At 64.7% G+C, this 12,245-nt stretch overlaps 4 protein-coding genes across 4 annotated transcripts in view; 3 read left to right on the forward strand and 1 right to left on the reverse strand.

Annotated features, from left to right (window-relative positions):
• The window catches only part of Ube2i (ubiquitin-conjugating enzyme E2I), a 26,774-nt gene extending 23,697 nt beyond the window's left edge, over positions 1 to 3,077 (reverse strand). Inside the window, exons 1-2 of the mRNA XM_013011318.1 lie at positions 3,064 to 3,077; positions 335 to 354 (exon numbers count right to left, since the gene is read on the reverse strand). The gene's annotated coding sequence lies outside the window, so the exon portion shown is untranslated. The remainder of the gene's footprint in view (positions 1 to 334; positions 355 to 3,063) is intronic.
• The window catches only part of LOC105981923 (mastin-like), a 7,523-nt gene extending 1,686 nt beyond the window's left edge, over positions 1 to 5,837 (forward strand). Inside the window, exons 5-6 of the mRNA XM_013011273.1 lie at positions 78 to 312; positions 5,596 to 5,837. Coding sequence (XP_012866727.1) covers positions 78 to 312; positions 5,596 to 5,837 — 477 coding nt within the window. The remainder of the gene's footprint in view (positions 1 to 77; positions 313 to 5,595) is intronic.
• Positions 5,838 to 6,589: 752 nt separating this feature from the next.
• Positions 6,590 to 8,535, forward strand: LOC105981959 (serine protease 29-like). The gene is made up of 6 exons (XM_013011311.1): positions 6,590 to 6,612; positions 6,841 to 6,952; positions 7,129 to 7,309; positions 7,414 to 7,679; positions 7,834 to 8,000; positions 8,143 to 8,535. The coding sequence occupies exons 2-6, from the start codon at positions 6,841 to 6,843 to the stop codon at positions 8,305 to 8,307; spliced, it is 891 nt and encodes a 296-aa protein (XP_012866765.1). The 5' UTR covers positions 6,590 to 6,612; the 3' UTR covers positions 8,308 to 8,535.
• Positions 8,536 to 9,370: 835 nt separating this feature from the next.
• LOC105981924 overlaps positions 9,371 to 12,245 on the forward strand; it is a 5,470-nt gene continuing 2,595 nt past the window's right edge. The window contains exons 1-3 of the mRNA XM_013011274.1: positions 9,371 to 9,793; positions 11,190 to 11,352; positions 11,432 to 11,993. Coding sequence (XP_012866728.1) covers positions 9,371 to 9,793; positions 11,190 to 11,352; positions 11,432 to 11,993 — 1,148 coding nt within the window. The remainder of the gene's footprint in view (positions 9,794 to 11,189; positions 11,353 to 11,431; positions 11,994 to 12,245) is intronic.

Genomic DNA, 12,245 nt, shown 5'->3' on the forward strand with positions numbered 1-12,245 from the left:
CCCGCCCGCCCGCCCTGCCTTCCATTAAACCTGCCCTGACCCCGCCTCCTTGCTCTCTGTTGGAATTTTGTGCCCAGAACTGTGCGGCGGTGGCCGAGCCGCAGGGGAGGGAAGCTGGCCGCAGCGCGGGCGTCTCTGGCTGCAGTATGGGGGTCTGTGGGCGCAGTGCTGGGCTCTCTGCTTCGGGGGACGTGCCACGCAGCCGTGTCAGCCTGCCCAGCCCTGAACCAAGCGGCCGTTCCGAGTCTAAAGGGTCCAAGGCCGATTCCCAGGCCGGGGTGCCTTGCGGCTTCTCCAGAGCCCCCTCTGCTGGTGAAGGGCGGGGACGCGGGTCCTGGGCGCCCGCGGGCTGGCCTCGCTGCCCTCTGGGGACCTCCGGCCTCCCGACGGCTCTGAGCTCACACGCGCGTGCGCGGCGTGAGGAGGCGGCCAGGGAGTCCCGGCCGGTTCAGGACCGTGTGAGCGGCAGGGCCAGCCCCGCGGGCCAGGCCCGGGCCCAGGCCGGCCGGGGTTGGGCCACGGGTTCAGGGGGCTTGGGGGGATACACAGGGAGGAGCTCCTGGTCTCCAGCCAACAAGGACCACAAAGTGCAAGATGCCGAGGAAAGGGAGTGGGGGGGGAAGTGGGCGGGACACCGGGCCGGACAGCAGGAAGTGAGGGCAGAAAGACAGGCATTCACCGTGAGCAAGACAGACGCCACAGACGCACCGGGGCCTGGCTGCAGCCCGCAACGCCAGAAGACAGACTGTAACCCAAGCCGGAAACCGTGCGGTCCACACCGCAGGCCAATGAAACTGCTAGGATTAAAAATAATAACATTAAAACCCACCGCTTGCCTTTCTCTGATTTCTTTTTTTACTTTGTTAAAATTGTTATTATTAGCTGGGCCCCGGTGGCTCACGCCTGTCATCCTAGCTACTCAGGGGGCTGAGATCTGAGGATCGCGGTTCAAAGCCAGCCCGGGCAGGAGAGACCGTGAGACTCTGATCTCCAATAAACCACCAGAAAACCGGAAGTGGCGCTGTAGCTCAAGTGGTAGAGCGCTCGCCTTGAGCTGAAGAGCTGAGGGACAGTGCCCAGGCCCAGAGTTCAAGATCTACAACCAAAAAAAAATTCTTATTATAAAGGTGTTATATAGCCAGGTGTTGGTGGCTCACGCCTGTCATCCTAGCTACTCAGGGGGCTTAGATTTGAGGATCATGTTTCAAAGCCAGCCTGGGCAGGAAAGGCCAGGAGACTCTTATCGCCAATTAACCAGTAAACTGGAAGTGGCGGTGGTGTACAGAGGGTTTGCAGTGACATAAATCAGGTCATGAGAACATTTCTTTTTTTTTTGTTGGTCATGGGATTTGAACTCAGTGCCTGGGCGCTGTCCCAGAGCTCTTCAGCTCAAGTCTAGCACTCTAATACTTTGAGTTACAGCGCCACTTCCAGTTTTCTAGTGGTCCATTGGAGATCAGAGTCTCATGGACTTTCCTGACGGGGCTGGCTTTGAACTGCAGTCCTGAGATCTCAGCCTCCTGAGTAGCTAGGATGACAGGCGTGAGCCACCAACTCTCTTGCCCTGCAAGAGGACCTTCCTTCCTTTCTTTTTTTTGGGGGGGGGTCCAATCGTGGGGCCTGAACTCAGTGCCTGGGCGCTGTCCCTCAGCTCTTCAGCTCAAGGCTAGTGCTCTACCACTTGAGCCACAGCGCCACTTTCTTTCTGCTTATGTGGTGCTGAGGAATCGAACCCAGGGCCTCAGGCATGCAATCAAGCGCTGTACCACTGAGCCACCTTCCCAGCCCCAAGAGGACATTTCTTTTTGGACATTTCTTTTAAAGTTGAGAAACCAGACCCTAGTCTGTGGAGAAGCCCGTCTCCCACCCGCTGCCCCTCCCCTCCTGGGGACACGGGGGTCTTCCAGCAGCCCACCTCCTGGAAGTGGCGTCTGCAGATGTACTGGCGTGGGTGCTGACTTTGGGGAGCTGGGGGCGGGGGTGTCGTGGTGGGTGGGACTTCCTGGCTCGTGCAGGACCATGTGAGCGGCTCAGCTCATAGGAAGGGACGAGAGGACACCTAGAGAGGGCAGAGGGGCGGGACGAGGGTGCGAGGCTCAGCCCGCGAGGCTCCAGGCCGCGCGGGAGCTGGCTGTGCCCCTGTGATCGAGGGCAGAGGGGTGGGACGAGGGTGCGGGGCTCAGCCCGCGAGCGGGAGCTGGCTGTGCCCCTGTGATCGAGGGCGGAGGGGCGGGACGAGGGTGCGAGGCTCAGCCCGCGAGGCTCCAGGCCGCGCGGGAGCTGGCTGTGCCCCTGTGATCGAGGGCGGAGGGGCGGGACGAGGGTGTGAGGCTCAGCCCGCGAGGCTCCAGGCCACGCGGGAGCTGGCTGTGCCCCTGTGATTGCGTCCCGGGCCTCCCCACGGAGGCGCAGGGCTGGAGGGCCGGCCTGCGGTGAGTGGGTGCCCGCCGTGTGTGCTCCGGTGCCCAGCGCCCTCCCACCTCCACGGGTGTTTCTGGCCCTCGGTTGCCTGGGGGCCGCTGTGCCTCCCGCCCCAGCCGGGCTGACCTGGGGGCAGCGTGGGGCTTCCCGACCCCAGGGACTGGACTGAGGGTCTCGGCCAAGAACATGACAAGCAGCCCATCAGCTCGGGGGCCATGTCCACCCCGTGGGTGCTGGCTGCTGCCCGGTCGGTCAGTACCAGGAGTACAGACCTGGCCGCCCCACAGCGGGACGTGGGGTGTGGAGCCAGTGGGGGTCTGCGCTGGGGAGGACCGGGCTGGGGGGGGCCAGGCCCGGGGAGGACCGGGCTGGGGGGGGCCAGGCCCGGGGAGGACCCGGCTGGAGGGGGAGGCCAGGCCCGGGGGCTCCGGGAACAGGGGCTGCAGCTGCACTGATCCCGAGGGCTGGGGGGAGCTCCCCACTCGGCCAGGCAGCCCCGGAATCTGCGGCCCCCATCTGCAGCTTGTGTTCCTGGGCCTCACCGAGGCAGTGGTTTGTGCTGACTGGAGCTGGCTGTGGGGGTGTCTGGGCCCCCGGAGCCCCGCGGGCGCAGGGCAGACCTGCGTGTGTGCAGGTGCACACGCGTCACGGCGGCACGCACGTGTGTGTGTTATACCTGTGTCTGCGTGTACTCACGGGCGCATGTGTACACGAGCGTGAGTGGATGTGCATGCAGGAGCATGCGTGTGCACGCGTGTGTCTCCTCCGTGGCCCGCAGCAGACATGGAGGCCCACAGCCTCTGCTCCCGAGTCCTCTCCCAGGGATCCGGTCCTCCTGCCCCAGTCCTGCTGAGGCCCCCACAAGCAGAAGGCACCGGAACAAATGCACCTGAAGCCCAGCAGGGGAGCCGGAGAAAGCCTGCTTGGTGCCAACATTTCACCACACCAACGAGACGCCGCCCGGCCCCAGATCTCCAGAGATGAGAAAGCACCCGATCTTTTGGCTGATAAATCCTCCACTGATCGAGATAAAACTCTTGATAAAATTGGGGGTCTTCTTACGAAAACCACAGCAAACGTCCTGGGTAACGGTGAAAGGTAAGACCCTCCTCCTCTTCCTCCTCTCCTCCCCTCCTCCTCCTCCTCCTCCTCCTCCTCATCTTCCTCCTGCTTTTTCCTCCTTGTCCTCCCCTCCTCCTCCTCCTCCTCCTCCAAGTGAGGGCAGGTGGACAGGGATGGCCGCTTCCCTGCCTGCCAGCTCCCTGCAGACCACCCCAGGGGTCAGGGAACTACTAGATAAGGCATAAGGATTGGAAAGGCAGTGACAGCTCCAGGGCTGGTAGCTAATGCCCGTAATCCTACCTCTGCCTTTGAACCCTGATCCTCAGATCTAAGCTCCTGAATAGCCGGGACTACAGGTGCGAGCTGCTGGCGTCTGCTCTGTCTTTGCCTTCTCGGGCACTCGGTTTGGAGGGGGAGGAGATGCGTGGCGGGATTTGAACTGTGGAGCTGGCTGTGTCACGGGAGAAGTGGAGGCACAGGGAAGGGGGGACCCTGACCTCCATGGCCGAGCCGCGGTGCCGAGACCCACGCCCGGGACTGTGTGGGAGCCATCGTGCCCACGGGCATCCCCCAGAGTTCTGACCCCTCCATCTCCATCTCCCACCAACGCCGGGTAGGGGCATGGGGAGCTTATACTAACCGTACATTCTTCTCTATAACCAGAGATATTTACATTATTATTTTATTTTATTTATTTTTTGTTGGTGGTGGGGCTTGAACTCAGGGCCTGGGCTCTTCAGCTTAAGGCGAGTGCTCTACCACTGGAGCCACAGCGCCATTTCCGGCTTTTTCTGCTTATGTGGTGCTGAGGAATCGAACCCAGGGCTTCATGCATGCAAGGCAAGCGCTCTACCACTGAGCCACCTTCCCAGCCCCGCATTATTCTTACAATAAAAGCTATCTCTGTCAGGTGCTGGTGGCTCACACTGGGATCCTAGCTACTCCGGAGGCTGAGATCTGAGGATCACAGTTTGAAGACAGTCCAGGCAGGAAAGTCTGTGAGACTTTTTTTTTTCTGGTCCTGGGGCCTGAACTCAGGGTCTGGGCACTGTTCCTCAGCCTCTCTGTGGTTAAGGCGAGGGCTTTACCACTTTGAGCCACAAGACTACTTCTGGCTTTTTCTGAGTGGTTTATTAGAGATAAGAGTCTCTTGGACTTTCCTGCCCTTGGCTGACTTTGAACTATGATCCTCAGATCTCAGCCTCCGGAGTAGGTAGGATTACTGGTGTGAGCCACCGGCACCTGGCTCTGTGAGATTCTTATCTCCAATTAATCACCAAAAAACCCCAGAAGTGGTGCTGTTGTTCAAGTGGTCGAGCTCTAGCTTTGAGAAGATTTCATGGACAGCACAGGCCCAGTGTTTAAGCCCCAGCACGGGTACAGAAACAAACGCACTTCATGTTGGAATGAGAGCCAAGGTTCTGGGCGTCCAGGCACATCCCGGAGGACTTGGCGCTTCTTACATCATAGTGGCTTCTATGGGGCCCAGACCTGAAGTCTCCATCCAAGTGCCGTTGGGACCCACTTCGCATCCCGGGCAGAGCAGCCAAGGGGGGCTGGCAGGGGTGAGTCCAGGTTGGAGGAGGGGCCGGCAGGGGTGAGTCCAGGGTGGAAGAGGGGCCGGCAGGGGTGAGTCCAGGGTGGAGGAGGGGCCGGCAGTGCCCCCCAGGCCAGCCAGCCCCGTTCCACCTTGTACAAGGGCAGAGGGCTTTCTCGGCCCTGCAGGAGACGGAGAGGGGCCGGGTCTGTCATGGACTGGTGCTCCACGGGCACACAAAGCTGGGTTACAGTTGGGGATGGGGGAGCGGCCTGGTCACAGCCCCCTGCACCCCCGGGCTCCGGGGACCGCTGGCTCTCTCCTGCCGGCTTCATGATGTAATGCGGTGGCCCTGTGCTGGCCCTCTGCCCAGCGTTTCCCAACCCGGCCCTCTTGCCACACCGGCCACCCCGCAGCCACGGTCCTATCTCACAGCCCTGAGGCCTGGGCGCGGCTCTCCCCGGCCAGGCCTGGCCCCGTGCCCGGTGGTCCTGGCCGTTTCTCTGATTCTATCGCTGAGGTTCCCTGGGTGGCCTGTCCTCCCCTATCGGGCGGGCCGGGTATCCTGTCTCCAGGCCCTGAGGTTCCAGGCTGCCTGGATGTGGGGCCCCGCCCGCCCTCCTGGTCAGCAGGGCAGGCGGACGCCGAACGTGTCCCCCGTCACCCTCTCGGGGCACAAGGACCCCCACTGCCTTTCCCCACCCCGGCGGCTCCTGGGGATGCCCCTCCAGCCGCTCCTGGCAGCTTCTCCCAAGGGCCCCTCCTGGCCCAGGCCCTGAGACCCCGCGGGGCCCTCACGCGGTCAGGACGCCGCTAACGGCCGCACGGCCTCCCCAAGCCCAGGCCTGCCCCGGGCCTGACCACGGCTTCCCACGCCTGGCCATGGCAGGACCCCACGCCCAGGCTCCCCGCGCCCTGGCTCGGAACCTCAGGCCTCCGGGGGGCGCCTCCCTGGCCTACTCGGAGCCACCGTCTCTCAGTGTCCTCAGCCACAGAGGCGGCCGCCCAGCACCTGGGCCCGGGGACAGCGCGCGCTGAGCGGGGACAGGAAGCGGCCTGAGCCGTGGAGTTTGTCCTCAGTGGCAGCGCTGGCCGCCGAGGCAGGGCTGGCCTGGACCCAGGGAGCCCAGACAGCCTGGGCGGGGATCTTGGACGCCCCTCAGTGTCTGTGTAGGTCCCACACTGGACATAAAGTCTCCACAAGCGGCCTGCACTGGCCACTGACAACGTGCTGGGCCGGGGGCAGCGCGGGCGCCAGGCCCACGGCTGGTCACCACGGCGGCCGGGCCAGGCGCCCCACACGGCGGGGACCAGCGCAGGGCCTCGGCCTGGCCGGGACCGCGTGGACGGACCACGCCCCAGCCCTCCTCTCTCCAGAACTTCCCGTGAGCAGACGCTGACAGGTGTGACGTGGGGCTGGGCCCGGGGAGGCCCTGGGTCCACCCGTCAGTCAGCCCTCCGCCACCTTGGCCATGGCTCACGCCACTTCCTCCCGGGCCCGCGGCCTGGCCGAGCCCCCTGCCCACTTCCTGTGGCTGGAGGATAAAGGGGCTCCGCGGCTGGGGAGGACAGACCTGTGAGGACCTGGCAAGGTGCGTGCGCGGCCCTGGCCTCCGGGGACGCCGGGCCTCGTGGGCAGGGCCTCCCGGGCAGGGCCTCCCGGACAGGGCCTCCCGGACAGGGCCTCCGGGGACGCCGGGCCTCCCGGACAGGGCCTCCCAGGCAGGGCCTCCCGGACAGGGCCTCCCAGGCAGGGCCTCCTGGGCAGGGCCTCCTGGACAGGGCCTCCCGGACAGGGCCTCCATGCTGTCTCCTCGCAGATGCTGAGTCTGCTGGGCCTGACTCTCTTCTTGCTGGCGGGATCCACTGCTGAGCCTGTGGACCCCGGGACGCCTGTGCACCCCGTCCTCAGGGCCCTGGGGCCACCTCAAGGTTCTGGGGGGTCCCTGGGGTCCTGGGGAGGGTCGTCAGGGCCCTGAGGGGCCTCAAGGTTCTGGGGGGCCCTTGGGGTCATGGGGGGTCCCTGGGGTCCTGGGGTGCTTGCCCTGCCCTGGCTGACCGGGCAGTGGGCCGAGCACCTGTCCCCTGACTCCTGGCATTGCTTCCAGCACCTGTCACCAAGAATGAGCTGGTGGGCATCGTGGGCGGGTCCAGCGCCCCCCAGGGGCGGTGGCCATGGCAGGTCAGCCTGAGGGTCTACAGCTACCACTGGGCCTCCTGGGTGCACATCTGCGGCGGCTCCCTCGTCCACCCGCGGTGGGTGCTGACCGCCGCCCACTGCATCCGCCGGTGAGTCCGCCCCGGGCTCCCGGGCTCTGGGGCTTCGCGCCTTTGCCCGTGCCGGGCCGGGCCCCGGGGCAGCGAGCTCCTGCGTGACCTCCTTCTGACCCCAGGCGGGACGCGGACCCGGCGGCCTTCCGGGTGCACGTGGGGGACGTGTACCTGTACGGGGGCCAGCAGCTGCTGGGCGTGAGCAAGGTCATCGTCCACCCCGACTTCATTGCCGCCCACCTGGGCTCGGACGTGGCGCTGCTGCGGCTGGCGGAGCCCGCGCACTGCTCGGCCAACGTCAAGCCCGTCAGACTGCCGTCCGGCTCTGCAGAGCTCGCCTCGGGGGACCGGTGCTGGGTGACGGGCTGGGGCGCCGTCAGCATGTATGGTAAGCGTGGGGAAGCGGACTCGGGCCGAGGGACCCGTGCACGGGCCAGGCCCGCAGTGCCACCACCGCCCTCCCCTCTCCCCCCCTCTGCTGCCCTCCCCTCTCCCCCCCTCTGCTGCCCTCCCCTCTCCTCCCCTCTCCCGTCTCCCCCCAGCCTCCCTGCCCCCACCATACCGCCTGCAGCAGGTGCAGGTGCAGGTGGTGGACGACCAGCTCTGTGAGAGGCAGTACCACCGGGCCTCCTGGCTCCACCGCCGAGACCAGACGATCATCCTGCCCGACATGCTGTGCGCGGGCAGCGAGGGGCGGGACTCCTGCTACGTAAGCCCCGGCCTCCCCCCCCCGCCTCCCCCCCTCAGTCCTGGCCTCCCCTCCCCACCCCTGCCTGCCGACCCTCAGTCCTGGCCTCCCCCCCTGCCTCCCCCCCCTCAGTCCCGGCCTCCCCTTCTTTTCCCTCCCCCAGGGCGACTCCGGCGGGCCCTTGGTCTCCAAGGTGTCCGGCGCCTGGACCTTGGTGGGCGTGGTCAGCTGGGGCTACGGCTGCGCCCTACCAGACATTCCCGGGGTCTATGTTCGCGTCCAGACCCACGTGCCCTGGATCCAGAGGCAGATGCAAACCTTCTCCTGAGCCCAGCCTGCTGCAGCGAGGGGGGCACCGCTGCCCACTCCTGCACCGCGACCCCAGAGCCCGGCCAGAGCCGGGGCAGCCTCCCCCTCCCCCCACCGGGGAGGAAGCAGCGGGCCGGCCAGGCCCAGGTCCTGGCTCTGTCTCCTGGAAGGGAGGGGCGCAGGGTCACGTTTGCTGGGGTCCAGCCAGGCTCTCTGCTTCCTGGCCTCTGAATAAAGATGCTGTGATGGTCCCCACCCGCGTGAGCACTGATCTCCTCTCTGGGGCAGCGCCCACAGGCTCTGCATTCATGCCGGTTCTAGACAGTAAACCAAGGCACGAACGTTGCAGAGATGGGGTCCTGTGGTGGTCAGCCCTGCGTCATTCAAGCACGTCTGTGCGCTGTGTCCCTGTCCCCGGCCCTGGGCTCCCAGGCCAACGTGGCTGTTGGGGGCTGGAGTCATTGCTTGAGTGGTAAAGCACCTGCCTGAGAAGGACAAAAGCCCTAGTTCAGATCCCAGTACCACCACAGACAAACACCAACCTTCCAGCACTGGTAAAACGAACAAACACCCTAACCCAGACCCAAGCGAGCTGCTGCTGGAATGCAGTGCCCACTCCCTCAAGGGCTGCTGTCCTCCCCAGGCCCGGGGGGGCGGGCGGGGGGCTCGCTGGCTGATCCAGGGTCGGGGTCCCTTTGCTCAAAGTCCCTCCTGCCCCCCCACCCCCCGCCTGTTGCCGGTGAGGGCCGGGGAAGTGGCTACATTCAGTTCAGCCAGGGCTCGGAGCACGTGCCCTGTGCCCCGTGGGGCCTCCTGAGGCACGGGTGCCCGGGGCCCGGTCCCCTGCGCCCCTTTGCAGCTAACAGGGGCCAGGCCCCAGGGGCGGAGCTTTCTGTGCCCTAAATCCACACCAAAGGCACTCAGCTTCTCTTCAGAGCTGTGGCCAGCGAGATGACCCCCAGCCGACCGCAAGGGGACAGGAACGCCACCTCTGCCCCGCGGCCACCTGGTCACTCAGAGCGAAACCAAACAAAAACTGCACCCGCTCTGCCACACAAGCCACAGATCACAGATTCGGTCCCATGGCCCCGGCCGTAGGTTCAGAGCCGGCCTCAGCACTTAGAAAGTGGGCTGCATCGGACGGGCGTGAGGTGGAGGTGGAGGGGAAGACACAGCGCCCCTTCCTCCCGCCTCGTCCGCAGAGGCCCAGAGCCACCACGGAGGCCTGCGGAGGCCGCGCAGCCTGGTCCCGCACCCCGCAGACCTCGCTGGGGCGTCTGCAGCCGCCGAGGCCCCAGGCTCGGCACCACTGTGGCTGGTGCTGTGGGCTGGGGACCCCCAAACTGCTCCCCACAGGGAACGGCCCATACACCGCCGTGTGCTTTGAAAATGAAGACGATGTCGACAGCGCCCACATCCTTAGAGCAGAAAAACAACTAAAGGGAAAAAACTCCTACAGAAAAAATACTTCAGAGTTAAAAGGAAAAAGCACCATGGAGCGATTAGTGTGTGTGTGTGCACATGCGTGTGTGCATGTGTGTGTGCGTGTGTGCATGTGTGTGCATGTGTGTGTGCATGTGTGTGTGCACATGCGTGTGTGCATGTGTGTGCGTGTGTGTGCACGTGTGTGTGTGTGCATGTGTGTGTGTGTGCATGTGTGTGTGTGTGTGCGCACGCACGCATAATGGGATATCTACAATCAAGTATATAGGACTCTATAGACATTCACACTGGAGGCCGGAAGGAGGCGGCGGTAGCGGTGGTTGGGGGAGGCTCAGTAGCTATGCCCCTGGGGGCTGATAAAATAACACTCGATGAAATGTTGCCTCAGATTGTTATTTTGTGAAATGAACTCCAAGAAAAGGAAGCAAGGGACTCCGTTGTTGCTGTTTTTTGTTTTCCTTTCCCCTTGTCCTGTTTGTTACTTTGCTGGTGCCTGGGGGGGGAGGGGAGCCGTGGAGCTGGAACAGGGTGAATGAATGCTGCGGTGGCACCCACCAGACACCACGTGGAAATGAGCTGCACAGCACGTGGAAATGAGCGGCACAGCACGTGGAAATGAGCAGCACAGCACGTGGAAATGAGCGGCACAGCACGTGGAAATGAGCGGCACAGCACGTGGAAATGAGCGGCACAGCACGTGGAAATGAGCGGCACAGCACGTGGAAATGAGCTGTGCACCACGTGGAAATGAGCTGTGCACCACGTGGAAATGAGCAGCACAGCACGTGGAAATGAGCTGTATACCACGTGGAAATGAGCTGTGCACCACGTGGAAATGAGCTGTATACCACGTGGAAATGAGCAGCACAGCACGTGGAAATGAGCGGCACAGCACGTGGAGATGAGCGGCACAGCACGTGGAAATGGGAGATGAGCGGCACAGCACGTGGAGATGAGCGGCACAGCACGTGGAGATGAGCGGCACAGCACGTGGAGATGAGCTGTGCATCTTGTGGGTGGTGACAGGAGGGAAATACCGGGAGAGAGCGAGGGGGAGGGGGACACGGTTCAGAAAAGAACCGTCGGGGCTGGGAAGGCGGCTCAGTGGTGGAGCGCTCGCCTTGAGCTGAAGAGCTGAGGGACAGCGCCCAGGCCCCGAGTTCAGGCCCCACGACCGACAAAGCACAAAGAACTGTGCTCATCACCTGATTCATGTCGCAGGAAGCCCTCTGCGTATCCACCCTACACTAACAGCAAACATCCACAGCGGTCCGGGCTGGGGCGAGGGGCTCAGGTGGGGTGCCTGGGCCCAGGCCCTCCACGGCGCCGGGGAACCAACAGCTGGCTGATCCCACGGTCAGCACCGTGCACGGTTCTCTTGGGGCCGGAGCCCTTTCTGGAATGTTCTCGATAGACTCCAAGCATACTGTTTGAACTGTTTCCTTCTCCCACATGTAGTTTCCAGAAGAGGAGACCGAGGCAGAGACACGGGAGTCCCCCGAGGCCCAGCTGCCTGCACACACTGTGGACCCGGCCAGTGTTGGCTCTGCTCGCACCCTGGGTGTTGTCCTGGGAGAAGATGGCGGGGCGGGGTTCATCCCGGCACCCAAGGCAGTTGCGGGTCAAGCGGCTGTGACCGCTGTGGACGAAGCCCCGCACCCCAGGGCAGGGGCTGGCCCTCTGTGGGCTTCGCTCTGCAGCGCGCCTGGCCGCGCCGGCCCTCTGCCCGGTGCTTGCCCAACCCAGCCCTCTTGCAACACCAGCCCTGGGCAGCTGCCGCTCCCTAACGGATCCCCGAGCCCGGCCCTGGCCACGGCGGGGACGCGGCTCTCATTGGCCGGGCCGGCCCCAGGGCCCTGGCCGTTTCTCTGATCCTATCGCCCAGGTTCTCTGGGTGGCCTGTCCTGCCCTATCGGGCGGGCCGGGCGTCCTGTCTCCGTTCTCCCCGTTGCCTCATGGCCGCAGCTGGGACCTCCGCGTGGGGACGGGGTTGATCCCGCCGAGATACCAGACCCGGCCTCCCACGCGGGCGCTGGCCCCAGGCCCCTGCCGACCCCGGGCCGTCCGCGGGGCCCCTGCGGCTCTCCAGACATGGCCGGCTGTCCTGTCAGTGTCCCTACGGCCGCCCTGCATGGACCTGGACGACAGCGAGTCTCCAGCTGGGAGTGGGGAGGGCTTGTCCCCAAATACAGCATGGGACGGGCAGGGGGACGCGGCGGGGGAGGGACGGGCGGGTGCAGGGAGGCCTGACTCGCTGACCCTGTAGGGCCTCCCCCTGCTGTGTCCCCCTGGAAGCCCAGACACGGCTGACCACCGCCCTGGAGGGGTGTTACCTCCCCTGGCCCCCAGGCTGTCCTGAGTGCAGGACGCCCCTCACACTGGACACAAGGTCCTCACAAGCCAGCAGATGACACGGAGGGCGGCCTGCACTGGCCACTGACAACGTGCTCGGCCGGGGGCAGCGCGGGCGCCAGGCCCACGGCTGGTCACCACGGCGGCCGGGCCAGGCGCCCC

The sequence above is a fragment of the Dipodomys ordii genome, unplaced genomic scaffold (genome assembly GCF_000151885.1).
Source record: "Dipodomys ordii isolate 6190 unplaced genomic scaffold, Dord_2.0 Scaffold14, whole genome shotgun sequence".
In the NCBI taxonomy this organism is placed as follows: Eukaryota; Metazoa; Chordata; class Mammalia; order Rodentia; family Heteromyidae; genus Dipodomys; species Dipodomys ordii.

Coding starts and splice junctions, on each gene's coding strand:
- LOC105981959 (XM_013011311.1), top strand. CDS start 6,841: ATGCTGAGTCTGCTGGGCCTGACTCTCTTCTTGCTGGCGGGATCCACT. Junction 7,310..7,413: donor GCCGCCCACTGCATCCGCCG/GTGAGTCCGCCC, acceptor TTCTGACCCCAG/GCGGGACGCGGACCCGGCGG. Junction 7,680..7,833: donor GGGCGCCGTCAGCATGTATG/GTAAGCGTGGGG, acceptor GTCTCCCCCCAG/CCTCCCTGCCCCCACCATAC.